The sequence below is a fragment of the Polypterus senegalus genome, chromosome 18, assembly GCF_016835505.1.
Source record: "Polypterus senegalus isolate Bchr_013 chromosome 18, ASM1683550v1, whole genome shotgun sequence".
Classification (NCBI taxonomy): Eukaryota; Metazoa; Chordata; class Cladistia; order Polypteriformes; family Polypteridae; genus Polypterus; species Polypterus senegalus.
In genome coordinates, this window is record NC_053171.1 from 48,295,824 (window position 1) to 48,310,852 (window position 15,029).

General features: G+C 41.8%; 1 protein-coding gene across 4 annotated transcripts in view; it reads left to right on the forward strand.

Annotated features, from left to right (window-relative positions):
- The first annotated feature begins 327 nt into the window (after positions 1–327).
- fermt2 (fermitin family member 2) overlaps positions 328–15,029 on the forward strand; it is a 117,941-nt gene continuing 103,239 nt past the window's right edge. For 2 of the 4 annotated variants that reach the window (XM_039741593.1, XM_039741594.1), the window contains exons 1-2: positions 329–921; positions 5,752–5,909. In XM_039741593.1, the coding sequence (XP_039597527.1) occupies positions 5,753–5,909 (157 nt within the window). In that variant the 5' untranslated portion in view covers positions 329–921; position 5,752. Of the gene's footprint in view, positions 922–5,751; positions 5,910–15,029 lie in introns of all 4 variants that reach the window. The other 2 variants (XM_039741592.1, XM_039741595.1) reach the window with 2 other exon arrangements.

Below are 15,029 nucleotides of genomic sequence, written 5' to 3' on the forward strand. Positions count from 1 at the left end.
ACACAGCACTGCCTGTGTTGAACATCGCCTTAAATAGCCAGACGCCTGGACGGGACTCTTAAAAGTGAAAACGGGAGAAAGTTCGGGATAAAGCAGCTGCTGTTGCACATCTGCTCCACACACGCACTGCGGGGGAGCGGGAGGGGGTAACTCTTAGTGGAACAGCAGGAGCGCCCCCTCCACCCGCGAAGAGCTTCCCAGAATTCTAGTGGCATATATTTGCATATCATATAAAATTATTAAGTGCCGGGCGGCTGGACGGCATTTGGCTTTACCCAAGTGACACAGGACGCGTACACGCGCCTGCGTGTGTGTGTGGCTGATTTTTAATGGCAGCGCTTGGCGCCCTTCACAAGCAGCTGATTGTTTGCCGGCGACGAATACAAAGTGTCACTGTGTCCCGCGGTTACCACGCATCCACTGCCTTAAAAGGCAGCGGCCCCAGCCCAATCCACTCTGGCGACACTAAGGGGAGAAAGAGCGCTCTCAAGTTTAAGACATTTTTTCTTTTTTTAAATATCTAAAACTAAACATACCCGTCACCTCGGTGGAAGTGTTCAAAATAAAAATAGGAAAAATGCTTCAAAGCGGACCAACTCCAGTGTCCATGAGGAGGAGGAAAAAAATGGGATGGGAGGAGTAACGTAAAGAGAGAGAGAGAGAGCGCGCGCGCGCACACGAGCGAGTGAAAGGCAGCCAGCGAGCCAAACGCCACAAGGACTCCATTATCAAAACAGAGGAAACACTTGGGGGACTTTCCTGGGATTCGGGTCGTGAGTATTACTTTGAGGGAAAGAAGGAAAAAATCCAACGCACTAAAAGTAAGAAAAAAAAAAAGGAAAATCCAGAAAGCCAAAGACAAACTTTGAAGGACGTGGACGTGTCTTGTGTTGGAGGGATTGTCTTTATCCCGTCGTGAAGGTGAGTCGTTAGCTTGGGTTCATTGAATATTTAGAAAAGTTCTTTTCGATTTTTTTAAAGAGTGAAATGTGTTTTAGTAGTTTTGAAGCCTCCATTTTTCGAAAACTCTTTTTACGTGCGCAACTTGCATTCTACTGCAGGACGCTTTCGCTTAACGCGCAACTTTATTTCTCAGGGGGACGGTCCCGTTACGTTTCGCAGGTGAACAGGGATTTGACTGCGGCTCAGGGGAAGGCGGCTGACAGTCGGCGCGGTAGACAAGGAGCTAGAGTGCGCGTGACCCCGCCTGCGTGTCCAGTGCTGCGGCCGGCCGCCTCGCCTGACTACCTACCTCTCAGAGTTCATCGCGGCACTGTCGGGATAGCCCTGCAACATGTGCTGCGCGCTCGGTTGATCATTAACGACTTCGTTTAATGCTAGAAGCGTTGTGTGCTTCGGAAACCTTTAACTAGGCGCTTGTTGTGTCTCGTGTTTTATTTTACCGTATTCATCCTTTATTATTGGCGGGGCAGATTGAAGTTTTCACGTCGCCTTACTTAAAGGCTCGGAATTGCGGGTCGTGCTTTTGGGTGGGGAACGGATACAAATTGTCGCCCCCTCTTTTCTTTACTCTCGTATTGCCTGCGATTGTCAAGTTTTTCGGTCAAACTGTTTTACTGATGTGTATTTTTTAATTTTTACTGAATAAGGGTTAGGTGCCAGTCCGCTATTTCAAAAGCAAAATTTAATGTAACTTTGTTGGGTGATTGTGAATTCGTTAGAATAGAAAAGGGGCTTGCCGTGGTGGGGCTAATTAAACGAAGTGGTTTATCTGATCAAAGATGACCACCTCTGCGCCTTTTCTTCTATCCTATATGCACTCTGCCTTGATGCTGCAGATGGTTTTAATGAGCAGGGCGCCGACGCAGTTTTTCTTTTCAGTACGATACGCCCGTGTGGGCAGATAACTGGGGCGTAGTCGAAGCCGGGGACGGTGAATTAGTCGAAGGGAAATGAATTAATAACGACCGCCGATGCGCAGCTCTACTGAACGGTACATATCTGGTGGGTTCTTTTACATTTACAGCAGAGACGACCTGTACGAGCTGTTTTTTTTTTTTTTTCTGGAACGGTTTCCTAAAATGAACCGTTATATTAGACTTAGTAACTTTTTTTTAAAACTACAAATGGAGTTAACCCCCAGATTAAACAGATTTGTTGTTGACCAGAGGAGACTAACCATTCGGCCCACACAGATTTGCACTCCCAATATTCTGACGCGGCTGGAATGGTGTTGAACGGCGTTTCGTATCCTGTACGAGAAGTGGGTGTGTCCGGCCCCCTCTGACCCTGAGGGGTTTACTCGCTCTCCTCGTTTCCGTGTCGGCTTCCTTCATAACTGATCGAGACATTCGTGTTGGCTTATTTTTTTTTTCCCCCCTTCCTCTTTTATCAGTACTCGTGAACGGACTATCCTCTTGGATATACGAAAGGACTGAATGAATCAATGTATGGAGATCCCTGTACATGTGTGGTGTCTACCGAAAAAGTACCAGCCTTGTGATGAAGTGACGGGGCTCCATTCTGTCGTGTAAAGAAGGGTTTGTACATATAAGGCGGCGATGGCTGTCGAGTCCGCGAACAGTGCAGTCGAAGTTTTAGGACAAGCAGTATGTGGTCAGGGGTGATGCTTCTGAAATAACCGAGAAGAAAGGATCATGATGGGCAGCACAAGCATCAGGCCAACCTTGTGTCAGAGTGAAGAAGTCCCTCCTGGAGGGTGTTGCATTCAGCATTTAATCAATGCATGCAAAGGGTTACCAGGATTGTGGCTGATTTGACAGGTTATGGTGCTCTTAGCTGAATATAATGTAGTAATCAATGATAGATGCTAGGTTTAAGATCCTACATGCTGATTTCTTTTTTTTCCTTTCTCCTGGTTAGTGGCAGGAGTACAACAGCAGAAAATTGTGGCATTTTAGGTCCATTACACAGGCCAGGTACTTCCATTTTCTGTTTTTGTGGGCTTGTATCAAGACACTAGTCTGCCTAATGACTTGTCACTGTATGGCCATCAGAATCTAGTTAATACAGAGAAAACGTAATATACCCTTATTAGGGTTCAAGAACTGCCCTACTGCTTGCTTACTTTTGAGTTAAAACACTTAACTACTTCTTCACAGGGCTGAAGGAATACTCCACTCAAAAATGTTATTTTTTTTTGTTGTTACTTAAACCATGTACTTTGTAATGTTGGCTGAGAAAATGTTTCAATCATGTTTTCATGCAGAACATAGGGAGATGTTAGACATAACAGTAGTCAGTGGTGACCGGTGTTGATCATTGACAAACAAAGTGAAAAATGGTCCATAGAAAAAAATAAAAACAAAAATCTGTCATAGCTTGTGTTGCATAATCATCTGTTATGTAGTTGCTTGCTCAAAACATGCAAAGCATATACTTTTCATTTGGTAAACTGTTGTTATTTATTTATTTATTGTTACTTCTGGAATTATCCGCACAGACAAACACTAAACCTAGATACTCATGGGAAGGACTTTTTGAATTGAAAGCTGGACTCTTGACCAATGATTGACGATGCCTTCTTTCATACATTTCTTTCTCTCAATTTTACATGAAAACATGAGATCAAAAGTTTTCCTCGGCCACCATTACAAAGTACATGGGGTAATTAACATATAAAAAATCATTTTTGGATGCTGTATTTTTTTAAGCTAGTAGCTAATTTAGTATTTCGTGAGTTGTCCTGCACTGTCAACTGTAGCATTGCAACAGCCTCCTCCTGCTAGCATTCCAGACATTCTTGTACAGTAGCCTTATTTTCAACGCAGGTTTTGATCTACATAAATATTTGTAATAGATTGTGAAACCAAATGTACATTGAGTCTGTTATGAAAGCAGTTGGTTTAGGGCACAGGTGTCCAAATATAGTTGCCCATTCACATTGATAGGGGTTAGGAGCAGAAAACCCCCATGAATATGAAATGTTATTGTTTGTGATAAGTTGTCTTGATGCAGTACCTACCAATTGATTCATTTGTAACAGGCACTCGCAAAGTCACCGACAAAAGTCTTTTTTTAATTGGTAGATAAATGTGTCATGGGAGCTCCTCCACCTTTCTCCATACTGCACTTTGTCACGGGCCTGTTGCATCCCATATTCCCCAGTGAGTTGACTCCAGCACAGATTAGTCCTCATCTAATGTTCAGTGCATTGATATTGTGAAAGAAGCTTATGAATGGGCAGTTTCATCCATCCATCTTCCTAACCCACTTATCCAGGTCATGGTCGCGTGGCAAGTGGAGCCTATCCCATCAATCATGGGACGTAAGGCAGGAACCACACCTGTACAGAGCGCCAGCCCATCTAAAATTGCTCAGATGTTCCTGTGGGAATGTGTGTGTGTGTGTGTGTGTGGGCAGTTTCAGTCCCTGAACCCCCACCAAATTACACATCTTCCGTAGTAGGTGCTTTTTGTGTCTCCATTATTTAAATGGATTTTGTATTCTGGTTGGTAGGTTGCCAGTCCACATTTAAGCCACAGTTTATTATGCAAGTTCACATGTTCTGTGTTGCATATCAGTATGTTCTCTGACTCTAAATTGGACTGCTTTAGGGTGTTTGAGCAGACAGACCTCAGTCTCATTCTAGCTTTGTTTCAAATTTTTTGACCATTACTTGTGAGAGAGACTTGCATCACTCCCACCCAACATGCCTCTAACTAGAAAGTAAATGATTAATAACATAGATGGATTCTATGGGAAGTCGTGATAACCTGTTTTTTTAATTACTACTTTTCTTCACTTACCTTTTTTATTCTTAATTTACTTATCCATTTCACCAGGTTTCATGTTTGTGAGCCAGAATGTTGTGAATGCATTGCAGGGCAGTAAGTGTTTTTTGAGAAATTGCATTTTTGCATGGCTTGGGTAAGGACACCTTTAAAAACAATTGCTTGACATCAGATTGATGTGTTTAATATAACCGTTAAAAAGCAGATTCACAGTCTAAGGGTCAGAACACTGTTTTCATCACAATATAGAGCCAGTATTCTAGTATTAATGACCCGACTTGCTTTAGTCTTTTCTTACATTTTTTTTTAACACTCTAGAGCAGGGGTCCCCAACTCCGGTCCTGGAGGTCCCCAATGGCTGCAGGTTTTCATTCTAACCCTTTTTCGTAATTAGTGACCTGTTTTTGCTCATAATTAACTTCTTTTGAATTAATTTTAATCAACTTGCTCTAAGAATTAGACCCCTTAATTAGTTGGCAAACAATAAGACAAATTAGACTAGTGAGGTGCAGTTGGCTGTGGTTGATAGCTTTCACATCTCTAGCTTATATGTTACAAATGATTTAACTAAATTAATAGAATCTAAAAGAACTCCTGAACGCTGAAATCCATGGTATTAATAGATAATCGTATTTTTATGGCATTTAAAAATTCAGAAAGATTTAATTTGAGATTGCAGGTAAAGAGTCATGAATTTAAAAGTAAGGATTTGTGCCAGAAGATGGTTGATGTGAAAGCTTCAAGCCGTTCTGTCACCCGTCTCTCTCTCTCTCTCTCTCTCATTTTTTTTTGTACACACCTTAGTGTAGCTTGATTTTTAGTCCTTTGGTAGTTTAGAGACAGGAGCAGCATGTGCAGCTCCAAGTCTGCCCTCCCAATGTACTGTTACTTATTGTTGGCTACATTTTGGAGCAGATGAAGCAAATCTCAGTCGTACTGCTTATTATGAGTAGATTTTGTTTTGTTGATATATATTACACACACCCAAGTAAATCTTGGCGAATTGGCTGATAACACTTCTGCCTCTCCCACTTAGGATGGCGCTGGATGGTATTCGAATGCCTGATGGCTGTTATGCAGATGGCACATGGGAACTGAAGATGTATGTGACTGACCTGCACAGAGATGTCTCCCTGCGAGTCACAGGCGAAATACACATTGGTGGAGTGATGTTGCGGCTGGTGGAAAAACTTGGTGAGTTGGAATTTGTCAAAGTAGGGTATACTTTTAATCGTGCTGGGCTGCCTGGGTTAAGGATGACTTGAACAAGCATCGTTTGTAACTAAAGAAAAGTGAGCCTCCTGTTCCCTGAACAGTCATTGCACAACGTGATGGTTGGGCTGTGGCATTGGGTGAGCTTTAGAGAGGTTGAGAATTCACACTTGGAGTTCACTTTGGTTTCTATGTAGCACATTTGCATGCTGGAACTTGAGGAAAATACAGGTCATATGAAAAGTTAGTACATCCCATAAAATACCTTCTTTTTACATCCATGTAAATTGAAGTTTGGTGATCGGGTGAAAAAATTGCTATTGCATTTAGTTCAGATTCTGATTTTTGTGATGCTCAACACTTTGAGAAAAATTGATTTTTAGCATGGTGTTTGTATGTTTGTCTCTGTGTGTCAATCTGTGGACACCTGTTGCACAACGATTACTTCTGAAACTTTGACCTGTCCTTTTTCAAATAAGTTACATTGTGTTTCTTGTTAGAGGCTCTAAACCTAATGTTTTTGGGCCAGTAAACAGTTTGATCCTATGTCATGTTAACTGCCGTAGAAATCGTTTAATGTCAATGGGATATTCTCGGGTCCCATTTAGCCTTTTGATTTGCAAATTTTTTGCACAAGTAGTTTTTAAGACGCATGATTTATTTTAATATATATGTACACAGATTGTGGCATATTCACTCACACAATCAAGAAATTCATTGGTGAAGATAGCTGACAGTTTCTTTGCTGTAACTTAGTACATGCTGGATGATGAAGAGAAAGAAGTGAACACAAACATGCCCACACCGAGATCTGTAAAGGCTGATCTGCACAGAGGCATTAGGCCACCATTTGTATAAATCTGTCTGTCTATGCAGCTTTGTTACTTCATTTGACCAAAAGTAGACATGCAGGTTAGGTGGATTGGCGATTCTAAATTGGCCCTTGTGTGTGCTTGGTGTGTTTGTGTGTGTCCTGCAGTGGGTTGGCAGCCTGCCTGGGATTGGTTCCTGCCTTGTGCCCTGTGTTGGCTGGGATTGGCTCCAGCAGACCCCCCGTGATCCTGTGTTCGAATTCAGCGGGTTGGCAGATGGATGGATGTTTTGTTTCAGGTTAAATATTTAAGTTGTTCACTTCAATTTCCTGCTCATTTTGCTCTTCTCTACATTAATTTGTGTACATAATAAATATTATACAAGTTAGTGTACTTGATCCTTTATTATTGCACAGTATGGTCATATATATTGTAAAATTGTCCATTGAGTGATTTCCTGTAGCATCGCTAAAGTAAAATTTACATGGAACTACTGGAATGAACCTTTCCATATCCTTTTTCTTATTTTTTTATTTTATTTAAATATATGGACATATTAATGTTGGGTCTTCAAATAAGCAGTATCTTTATTTTAGGATGATTAAAGAAAAAAAAGAATTTAATTATGCAGTAGTTTATTCAACAGATAATGAACAGAGGTGCCATTTTCTTCTTTGGGAAATGTAACTCCTCTCTAATAGCTGGTGTTGCCCTCTCAAGTAGGTATTTCCAGTAACTATCTACCAGTCTCTGCCATCCCACTCCTCCATGTCGTTCCTTGGTGGATTTACTGGTATGTTTTTAGGGTCATTGTCATGTTGTAAGGTCCACTTTCAGTTAAGTTTCAAGCTTATTGCAAATAGTCTCCCGTTATCCTCAAGTACCCTCTGGTACAATAAAGAATTCATACTGGTTTCTGTAATGTTGAACTGCCCAGGTACTGAGGCAGGCTTTACAGTTGGCATCAGATTCTTCTGGTCAAATTCTGTCTTTGGTTTTTGCCAATTATGGTACTGTGGTAAATAACTCTTATTTATTCTGGATAGCAAAGGTATTCTCCTGGCACACCTCCCATGTAGATCTGATTTGTGCAGTCTGTTTGTAATGGTAGACTCATGGATGTTGACATGAGCATCTGGAATAGCTACTTGTACTTGTGAGACTTCTTTCAGCATCTTGTGTTCTGCTGTCAGGCAGAACTTGCTGGTGTGGGCTGCCCTGGACAATTTGGCAGGTGTTTGAAATCCTGTCTACTTCCAGATGATGGAATGGTTAATTTCCAGTTGTTTGATCTTTGATCTTTGTAAACCCTTTATCAGACTCCCAGGCATCTATAACTTTCTTTCTGAAGGCCTCGGGGAGCACTTCCGATCTAGGCATGGTAATAGCATACACTTCAACAGCAATGACCAATCCAAACTAAATGTCTGAGGTTTAAATAAAACCGGTTCCTCCAAGATCTAGTGACGGGGCTCCAGACTACGACTGAAATGGTCGGAAATGCGACCAAAAATAGGCTTTGGCTATTATTTGCTACTTAAATCACCAGTGGTGAATGAAATCATTGAAGGTGTGCCGTTAACGTGTTGGTGTGGGGGTAGGGTGGTGGCTTTGTTCCACCTTGGGAGACCCAGGAGCCATATTCCACTAAAGGCTGGTTTATACCTGACGTGTCCATGCTTACAGAGGAGGGTACTGCCACAACCTGGAGAAGTTATGGGCGAATCTGGCTCATGCGAAAATATTTTTTAACTACATGGTGCGGCAGATGCAGTGGTCATGTATTGCAAATGGTGAATTTCAAGGAGTGGCTGGTTATACTTGTGCCAGAATGATGAAGGGCTGAATATGATGCAACAGGTCATCAAAATGCAAGGAGCACATACAAAACATTTGAAATTCATCTGTCCATCATGCAAGTCTCCTGTTATGAAGATATCTGTGCCCCCAGAATTCAATTGTTCCTTCTGACTTGGCTCACGCATACATCATATGTATGATTTATTATTGGTTTGCCATTTCTCTTTTGATTTGAAACATGCTCCTTGCAAAATGCTGGCCTGTCTATCAGTAAGCAAGCATGTGTAGCCACTGACTTGCTAGTTCTTCATGCATAGTGATGTCATGAATTCTATGTTTTAAGGTTTCCAGTGTATTACATATTATTGTCGTTTTACCAGGGTACTCTGATTGGTGGCATGCAGTAAACTTTGTTAAAATTGTATCGTTGTTACTGAAGTCATTTTGGCATGCACACTATATGTTCTGTTACTAGCAAGTTTTTCCGGAGGAGCTCATCAACAAAGAAACATGGAAAATAAGATTCTTTCAGCTGCTCCTTTTAGGGGTCGCCATAGCGGATCATCATCCATATCTTTCTGTCCTCTGCATCTTGTTCTGTTACACCCATCACCTGCATGTCCTCTCTATCCACATCCATAAACCTTCTCTTAGGCCGTCCTCTTTTCCTCTTCCCTGGCAGCTCTATACTTGGCATCCTTCTCCTAATATACCCAGCATCTCTCCTCTGCACATGTCCAAGCCAGTGTAATCTCGTTTCTCTGACTTTGTCTCCCAACCATCCAACTTGAGCTGACCCTCTAATGTACTCATTTCTAATCCTGTTCATCCTCATCCCACCCAGTGCAAATCTTTGCATCTTTAACTCTGCTACCTCCAGCTCTGTCTCCTGCTTTCTGGTCAGTGTCACCGTCTCCAACCCATATAACATAGCTGGTCTTACTACTGTCCTGTAGACCTTCCCTTTCACTCATGCTGATACCCTTCTGTCACAAATTACTCCTGACACTCTTCTCCACCCATTCCACCCTGCCTGCACTCTTATTCACTTCTCTTCCACAATCCCCATTACTCTGTACTGTTGATCCCAAGTATTTAAACTCATCCACCTTCACCAACTCTACTCCCTGCATCCTCACCATTGCACTGACCTCTCTCATTTACACACATGTATTCTGTCTTGTTCCTACTGACCTTCATTCCTTTCCTCTCTAGAGCATATCTCCACCTCTCCAGGGTCTCCTCAACCTGCTCCCTACTATCGCTACAGATCACAATGTCATCAGCAAACATCATAGTCCATGGGGACTCCTGTCTAATCTTGTCTGTCAACCTGTCCATCACCATTGCAAATAAGAAAGGGCTCGGAGCCGATCCCTGATGTAAGCCCACCTCCAACTTGAATACATCCATCACTCCTACCACAGACACCACTACCGTCACACTTCCCTTGTACATATCCTGTACAACTGTTACGTACATCTCTGCCACTCCCGACTTCCTCATACAATACCACAACTCCTCTCGAACCACCCTGTCATATGCTTTCTCTAGGTCCACAAAGACGCAATGCAACTCCTTCTGGCCTTCTCTAAACTTCTCCATCAACGTCCTCAGAGCAAACATTGCATCTGTGGTGCTCTTTCTTGGCATGAAACCATACTGCTAACTAAACTAATCGTCACCTCACTTCTTAAATGAGCTTCCACTACTCTTTCCCATAACTTCATGCTGTGGCTCATCAATTTTATTCCCCTGTAGTTACTGCAGTCCTGCACATCCCCCTTATTCTTAAATATTGGCACCCAGTACACTACTTCTCCTCTCCTCAGGCATCCTCTCACTTTCCAAGATTCCATTAAACAATCTGGTTAAAAACGTCACTGCCATCTCTCCTAAACACCTCTATGCTTCCATAGGTATGTCATCTGTACCAACGGCCTCTCCATTTTTCAACCTCCATAACTGTCCTTACTTCCTCCTTGCTAATCTGTTGCACTTCCTGATTCACTATCTCCACATCATCGAACCTCTTCTCTCTCTCGTTCTCTTCATTCATCGGCCTCTCAAAGTACTCTTTCCATCTGCTCGACACACACTCCTCGCTTGTGAGTACGTTTCTATCTTTATCTTTTATCACCCTAACCTGCTGCACATCTTTCCCAGCTCAGTCCCTCTGTGTAGCCAATCGGTACACGTCCTTTTCTCCCTCCTTAGTGTCCAGCCTGTCATACAACTCATCATACACCTTTTCTTTAGCCTTCGCCACCTTTCTCTTCACCTTGCGCCTTATCTCCTCGTACTCTTGTCTACGTTCTGCATCTCTCTATCCCACTTCTTCTTTGCCATCTTCTTCCTCTGTATACTCTCCTGTATTTCCTCATCTCACCACCAGGGATCCTTTTCCTCCTTCCTTTTTCCAGATGTCACGCCAAGCACCCTTCTTGCTGTCACCCTTACTACATCAGCTGTAGTTTCCCAGCTGTCTGGTAACTCTTCACTGCCACCCAGTGCCTGTCTCACCTCCTCCCTAAACTCAACCTTGCAGTCTTCCTTTTTCAACTTCCACCATTTGATCCTTGGCTCTGCCCTCACTCTCTTCCTCTTCTTGATCTCCAACGTCATCCTATAGACCACCATCCTATGCTGCTTAACTACACTTTCCCCTGCCACCACTTTGCAGTCTTCAATCTCCTTCAGATCAACTGTTCTGCATAGGATGTAATCCACCTATGTTCATCTTCCTCCGCTCTTGTACGTAAACCTATGTTCCTCCCTCTTCTTCACCATAACCATCTCCATCCTTTTGGCAAAATCCATTATCCTCTGACCTTCTTCATTCATCTCCTTGACACCGAACCTACCCATCACCTCCTCGTCTCCACTGCTCCCTTCACCAACATACTCATTGAAATCCGCTCCAATCACCACTTTCTGTCCCTTGGGTACGCTGTTCATCACTTCATCCAACTCACTACAAAAATCTTCTTTCTCACCCATTGCACACCCACCTTGCCATGCATATGCACTAACAACATTCATCATTACACCTGCAATTTCCAGTTTCATAAAAATTACTCTTGTCTGACACTCTTTTCACCTCCAAAACCCTCCTGATATACTGTTCCTTCAGAATAACTCTTACCCCATTTCTCCTCCCATCCACACCATGATAGAACAATTTGAATCCACCTCCGATCCACCTGGCCTTACTCCCCTTCTATTTATTCTCTTGCATGCACAATATATCAGCCTTGCTTCTCTCCATCATATCTGCTAACTCTCTCCCCTTACTAGTCATACTGCCAACATTCAAAGTTCTTACCGTCAGTTCCACTTTCTTTACTTTCCTCCTCTTCTCCTCCCTCTGGATATGTCTCCCCCCTCTTCTTCTCTTTTTTTTCTCCTTCAGCCAACAGTAGCCCAATTTCCACCAGCACCTTGTTGGCTAACAGTACTGGTGGCGGTCGTTGTTAACCCGGGGCTCAACCGATCTGGTATGGAAATTTGTATTGTCCACATATTGATCTGGCAAAACTTTACACCGGATGCCCTTCCTGACATAACTCTCACCATTTATCTGGGGTTGGGACTGGCACAAAGAAACGCACTGGTTTGTGCATTCCCTGTTGCTGGGTAAAATAGTAAAAATAGTAATAGTTAATTCATTAATTCAGAATGAACACTGGGCAATTAAAATAGAGTACAGTGTTTTTAATAAGCCTATCAGTCTTCTGTAGCATGTTCATATCTACTGTGCTGCTGCATCCCTTCACCCAGAGGCAGCAGTCATTTCCCTAGCCTTTGCTGTAGAAACAAGTGTCTTTGTAAGCTGCTTGCAAAAAGAACACTGTATAGCTAAAATTGTTCAAAATGTATTTTTAAAGGCCACAGACTGTCTTCTTTATCAATCTCATATTTAATGTGCCGGACTATTTCATTCATTGGAGGGGACACTCATTTCAAAATCTGACGCTTTTGTCGTCATTTTACGAAATGGACACTGGACAGCTGACATTGGGCTAAATTTATTTAAAAAGACTCTGTCACTAATTTTCCACTGTGCCTTTTGTCCTATCCAGTGGAGGGGACACTTAACTTCCCCAGCTGAAGTAGAGCTCCTCTCTGCTGTTCACAAAATGAACACTGGACAGCTAAAATATATTTTAAGAGCTTGCTGGCTCACTTCAGACTAGAGGTAAAGAAGACCGAATTACTCTTGACACTGACATTCAGGGACACAGACTCAGACCTTGAATAAAATACACTGTTCTTAATAACTGTACATAGTGTGAAAGTTATGACATTCAGTTACCCAAATCTTCAAGACAGGCACAAAGGTACAAGGGAAAGATGCACTGTACAGATAGAAAAGAATTAAGCACATACATAGGGACTGAAAGATTAATATTTTACACATGTCATTATTTGGCGCGTAAGTCGATGCTATTGGCTCCTAATTTTTTAGGTGAATATTTGTTGGAGCGCTGAATGATTATCTAATCATTTGTACCTGATTCTAATTTGAGAGAAAGAGAAATGTTAGTGTGTGTACTTTATCCATTTGTGGAAGCTGAATGTATCCATCCATCCATTTTCTAAACCCTGTCTTTCCTTATCAGGACTGCAGGCATAAGGTGTAATGCAGGAACAATTCCCAGACAGAGTGTCCATTCAGATTATTGAAATTATACGGTGGATGACAAAATCTGTAGATATTGTGCAAATAAAGATCAAATTTATGTCCTTGTTAAAAGGAAATACAAAAATATTTTGAGGTATACTTAACATGATTGGCTCTTTTTTGCCCTTTCCAAGATTTCTTCCATTCCAAAAATAGGGCCTGTTAAAACATATTGGGGCATTTTTTTTATTTTTTGGGCTGTTCAAGAAATAAATTGTAGTTGGGGCTTCTTTCTGACATGTATTTAAAAACAACAAGGAAATATTCACATGGAAGATGGTCTGTTCTTTCCTTTGGAATTGTGCTGCATTAAGATTGTTTTGGATCAGATTATTGACTGAATGGGCCCATCGGTTCTGGCAAGCAATTTTTATATATATATATATATATATATATATAATTGCTTGCCAGAACCGATGGGCCCATTCAGTCAATAATCTGATATATATATATACAGTATATACACACACTCCTGAGTACATTTATTTGCTTAAATGATTCTTTTATTCAAAGTGACTTAAACAACCAAGTTATCATCAGTCTAAGGGGCTGTTTGGGACCAAGTGTTGTAGGACAAGGTTGCAAAATTGATCACAAATGAAGAGCTTGGAGCAAAATACAAGCAAGTAGTAATTCCTAGGTTACAAAACCTATCTGTAAGAAGCGTTTGAAGACTATTGTGTGGTGAATATCTGTCTGCAGTTTACCCTGATTTTACACTGTTGTCAAATGCTTTGTGTCTTCTGATACAACTTCCAGTCATCATAGTTAAGAACAATACCATACAATATAACTTATGAAAACAGTGTGGCAGAGGAGAAAGCTACTAGAACATTAAGTAAAATAACACAAAGTTTTTCACATATTCTATGTACCATCACCAAGAACTTGCCTTTTGGAATCAAATAAATACTGAAACCATGGACTGATGTCCAGTGCCTCAGTTTGCTCTATTTGATTGACAACAATCCTCTGTTAGGCAGTGGAGGCTTGTTAGGCTTGGTAATTTATCCTCTGATTGGCTGGAAACATTTGAAATATTTATTCAGATTAACAAACCTTGTCATCAGCAGCCACAAAATCAAAACCGCCAACTGGTGAAGTGAATAGCATTTATTATCTCATTGCGGTTACACCCGTCAAGGGGTACGATATATGATGGTGATCTATTAGAAACAGGAAAAATGGGCAAAGGTAAAGATCTTAGCAACTTTAACAAGGGCTAGATTGTAAAGTACCCAGACAGCTAAATCAGAGCAACTCCAAAATGGCAGGTCTTGTGGGGATGTTCCTGGTATGCAGTGGTTAGTACCTATAAAAGTGGTACAAGGAAAAACAGTCGGTGAGACAGGGACATAGGCCCCAAAGACTCATCGGTGCACATGGACAGCAGTCTAGCCAATCTTCTCTGATCCCACAGAAAAGCTGGCTGCATGTGGGGTTGCTGAACCCTGTCCACAGCCAAAAGACTCCAACTGAGGGTTGCAAGAAGGATTCATGTAATAGTATCATAAGCACTTCATATGTAGCATAGCACCGCACGTGTTTCATCTATGGATTTCAGCTCCTTTTCATGGTTGCTTTTATTGCTTGCTGTCCTAAGAAGGACTTTCGTACCCAGCCATTAGTACTAGCCTTGGGGGGTGGAGGTTTAGGGGGGTATGGTGGTTGGAGATTCAGATGCTTGGGATTTTGATTGCTCTTATTTTTAATTAACAGTTGCCAAGTGCCACTAGCATTTTTTCCTGCAGTAACTGCCAGTGTAGTTGTTAACATAATAAAAGCTTGTTGCATGCTAGTTGCAAA